Genomic DNA, 3,101 nt, shown 5'->3' on the forward strand with positions numbered 1-3,101 from the left:
TTTATTTCCTAACCTTTCAATAATATTTATTAAAATATTATTATTCAATAATATTTATTAAAATTGTTGGTGCCAACATTCACCATGGTCCTAGATGAAATGATGTTTTTTCCAGCACTGCTATCAGCTCACACTTTCAGTAAATAAAAGGCAATTTTTAAAAAATCTTAACAAACAGAAACAAATCTAATAAAATCTATCATCTGAACACTTTGCGAGATGTCCTGCTCCAGCAGACTTAATGCAAGTTTAATTTCTCCCTTTAAATGTATATTTTCAGCTTTAGCTCGAGAGGGCGCTGTTCGACATAAAATTCACAAGTCTGTGCCGCATATCCTAGAAAGGCACACTATATTAAAAAAAACCTTCAAGTTAGAGAAGTGACGTTTATTCGCACTTATTTAGACTGAGCCAATTTAAACATTTTGTCCCACAGGTAGCTAGGCACGCATTCTAGTTCTGAAGCTTAATTTTAAGGTTTAAGCTTTTCTCCCTCTCAATCACTGCAGTCCCCGATCAAAAATGTAAGTACTGAATGTTATTTGGAAATCTTTAAGTGTAAAGCCAAGTTATAATCTCTGTACATAAAGTGTGATTGATTTTAATAATTGTGCAGACCTTAAAATATTTAATTTGTGGCCAATGCTAAATATTTGAAAATGCGTGGATTGGTTAGATACTTGAAACTGAAATCAGGTTTTGTTTTTCACAGTCAAAATGAAGTGGTTTGTCTGTATTGGGCTGTTTGTACTTCTCACTTTGAGCATACTAACTGGTAGGTTTAATAATATTTAATTTTGAACAAATGTTGTTTTAATATTGCAATAAACATGATTTTACATGATGATTTTACACGTATAAATGTTTTAGATTATTCTAAAGTGCTATATTAATTGTCAGCAATTTTGGAAAAAAATCTTGAAATGCTGTGTTGGCATTTCTCAAGGGAAGCATTTTATTTCAGGGTTATGAAAAGCCCTTTTGTGTGTTGTCCATCTCAGTATGCTGATCATTTCTCCGTATATTTATTTTCAGATGCCAACGTGATCCGACAGTCAGACAGTAAGAAATTTTATTTGACACACTTGCAGTAAAAACTCATCAGCACTGAGAATAGACATGTTTAATTTTATACCGGAATATTCTTTTATGAGTAATTTATATTTATACTTGCAATTATTGTCAGTATTGAAATATAGTATGGAAATAAGTCTTTAAAATTATTTATATTTTTGGATAGAAAATAGATTTTAAAAAGTAGGGAAAAAGCATATCCAAGAGGAAAATCTCCCATCCTTTAAATAATATGAAGGAGAAATAAATGATTTAATCTTCAGAAGGAAATTTCAAGCACAGTATATAGCAAGTACAATAGAGCAGTGCTGCAGGAGACATAAAAGCAAGTGCATGAACTATTTTGGCCAACATTTTAGTTGAAATAACAGTTCAAATAATTTTTCCTTGGTAAGACTCCTACAGAATACTTACATTGAAACCTAACAAAATCACACAATCAAATATAGTCTTATTTTTGGGGTCCTTACAAATTGATAAAAATTATTAGTAGCTGGAGACATTTAGTATGCTTTCATTGTTGGATGACAGAAGGATTATAAATATTAAAGAAATAGCAGTAGTATTTTATATTAAAATGCATTATATTAATTGTTTAACAATGTACTAAGTAGTTATGGATGTGGGTACCTGCACATGATTTCATTATCAATATACCTCTGTTACATCTTTATTATTAAAAAGGCACTTTATAGCGATATTTCTTCCTATAGTGTATTTTTATTGGAATTAATATGATAATGATGCTGTATTAAGCCAGCACTGTTTTGGATAATCCTGCAGTTAAAATACAGGGATCTGTATATATAGGTTGCATTTGTATTTTTTCTGTAGTGTATGGAATATATTATAAATTATTTTTACTGACAAGCACAATCAACATATTCTTTGTTCCGTAGTAATCACTTATGGATTTTCATTCCTTATTTAGCTCACCATGTGGAAAAACGAAGCCCCCCGTATTGGCCTTACTCTACCAGTGATTTCTGGAGATATGTGGAGTATTTCCGAAGCATTGGAGATTATGACAGAATTCAGCAGCTGGCCCACATTTTTTATGCTCATTTCCCTATAGGGAACTATATGGGCTATGACACACCGGAACAACAAGAAATACAAACTGAGATTGCAAAGGAGGCACATGAGTAGAGAAGAAATGCAAGGAAACCCAGTTGGTTTAACAAAAAAGTAAATAGAATAGTCAACTTCATTAGAATAAAATTATTTTAACATAATAATCTGCCTTATCTATCTGTTGCCTCTATGTAGTGTCACAATTGTATGATTCTTTATATATAATCATATTACAGGATTCCCCTGCATTGTATAAAGTGTTTTCTCATAGAATCTTTATTTTAGCAAGAAATTATTTGTTTTAACTTTTGTGACAAATTGGATTTATTTAAATTTATTGGAGTATTGTAATAATTATTCAAAAAGACTCGATTTCTTGTCAAACATTCAATTTCTTCAATTCAGAATCAATTAGCCAGTGCATAGATTGATGTCTTTCTAATTTGCTACAATAAAATATACATATCTAATGAATGGGTGTAACATTATATATATCTAAATGTAAATGGCAATATTACCTTTCATCTCTTTCAATTAAGGGATATTGCTCCTTTAGTTACATAGTACTGTACTTAATTTGCTGGTTAAGTGTAAATTGTATTCAGTGATGCATGGAAATAGACCACAATTATAAAATAAACAAATTAGTTTGTGTGGATATATTTTATACATATATAGGAAAAAATGTTTAACAACATGAAATGTGCACATTTTTTAAAGTCCATTAATGAAACAACAATATATAATTTAACTGGATTATTCTTCTCAATGCTAAATGCTTTGAAGCACATATTCTGTCCTTAAATATATATGCTTATTAGCCAAAGCCAGTTGCAAAACCATGTAATGATGATATTGATTGTAAAATTTCATCAGTCTTCACTGACCCAATACTGTCAGTTGAGGACTGCATTGGCATTATTTCCTCTGTCCCTCCTTGAACTCTTTATTCA

The 3,101-nt window shown here is 30.5% G+C and overlaps 1 protein-coding gene across 1 annotated transcript; it reads left to right on the forward strand.

The window, feature by feature from the left end:
- The first annotated feature begins 409 nt into the window (after window positions 1–409).
- Window positions 410–2,754, forward strand: otos (otospiralin). Its single transcript, XM_052017793.1, has 4 exons — window positions 410–524; window positions 713–775; window positions 1,036–1,062; window positions 2,006–2,754. Exons 2-4 carry the CDS (start codon window positions 718–720, stop codon window positions 2,221–2,223), a joined length of 303 nt encoding a protein of 100 aa, XP_051873753.1. The 5' UTR covers window positions 410–524; window positions 713–717; the 3' UTR covers window positions 2,224–2,754.
- Window positions 2,755–3,101: the final 347 nt, after the last annotated feature.

The sequence above is a fragment of the Pristis pectinata genome, chromosome 6 (genome assembly GCF_009764475.1).
Source record: "Pristis pectinata isolate sPriPec2 chromosome 6, sPriPec2.1.pri, whole genome shotgun sequence".
Taxonomy (NCBI): Eukaryota; Metazoa; Chordata; class Chondrichthyes; order Rhinopristiformes; family Pristidae; genus Pristis; species Pristis pectinata.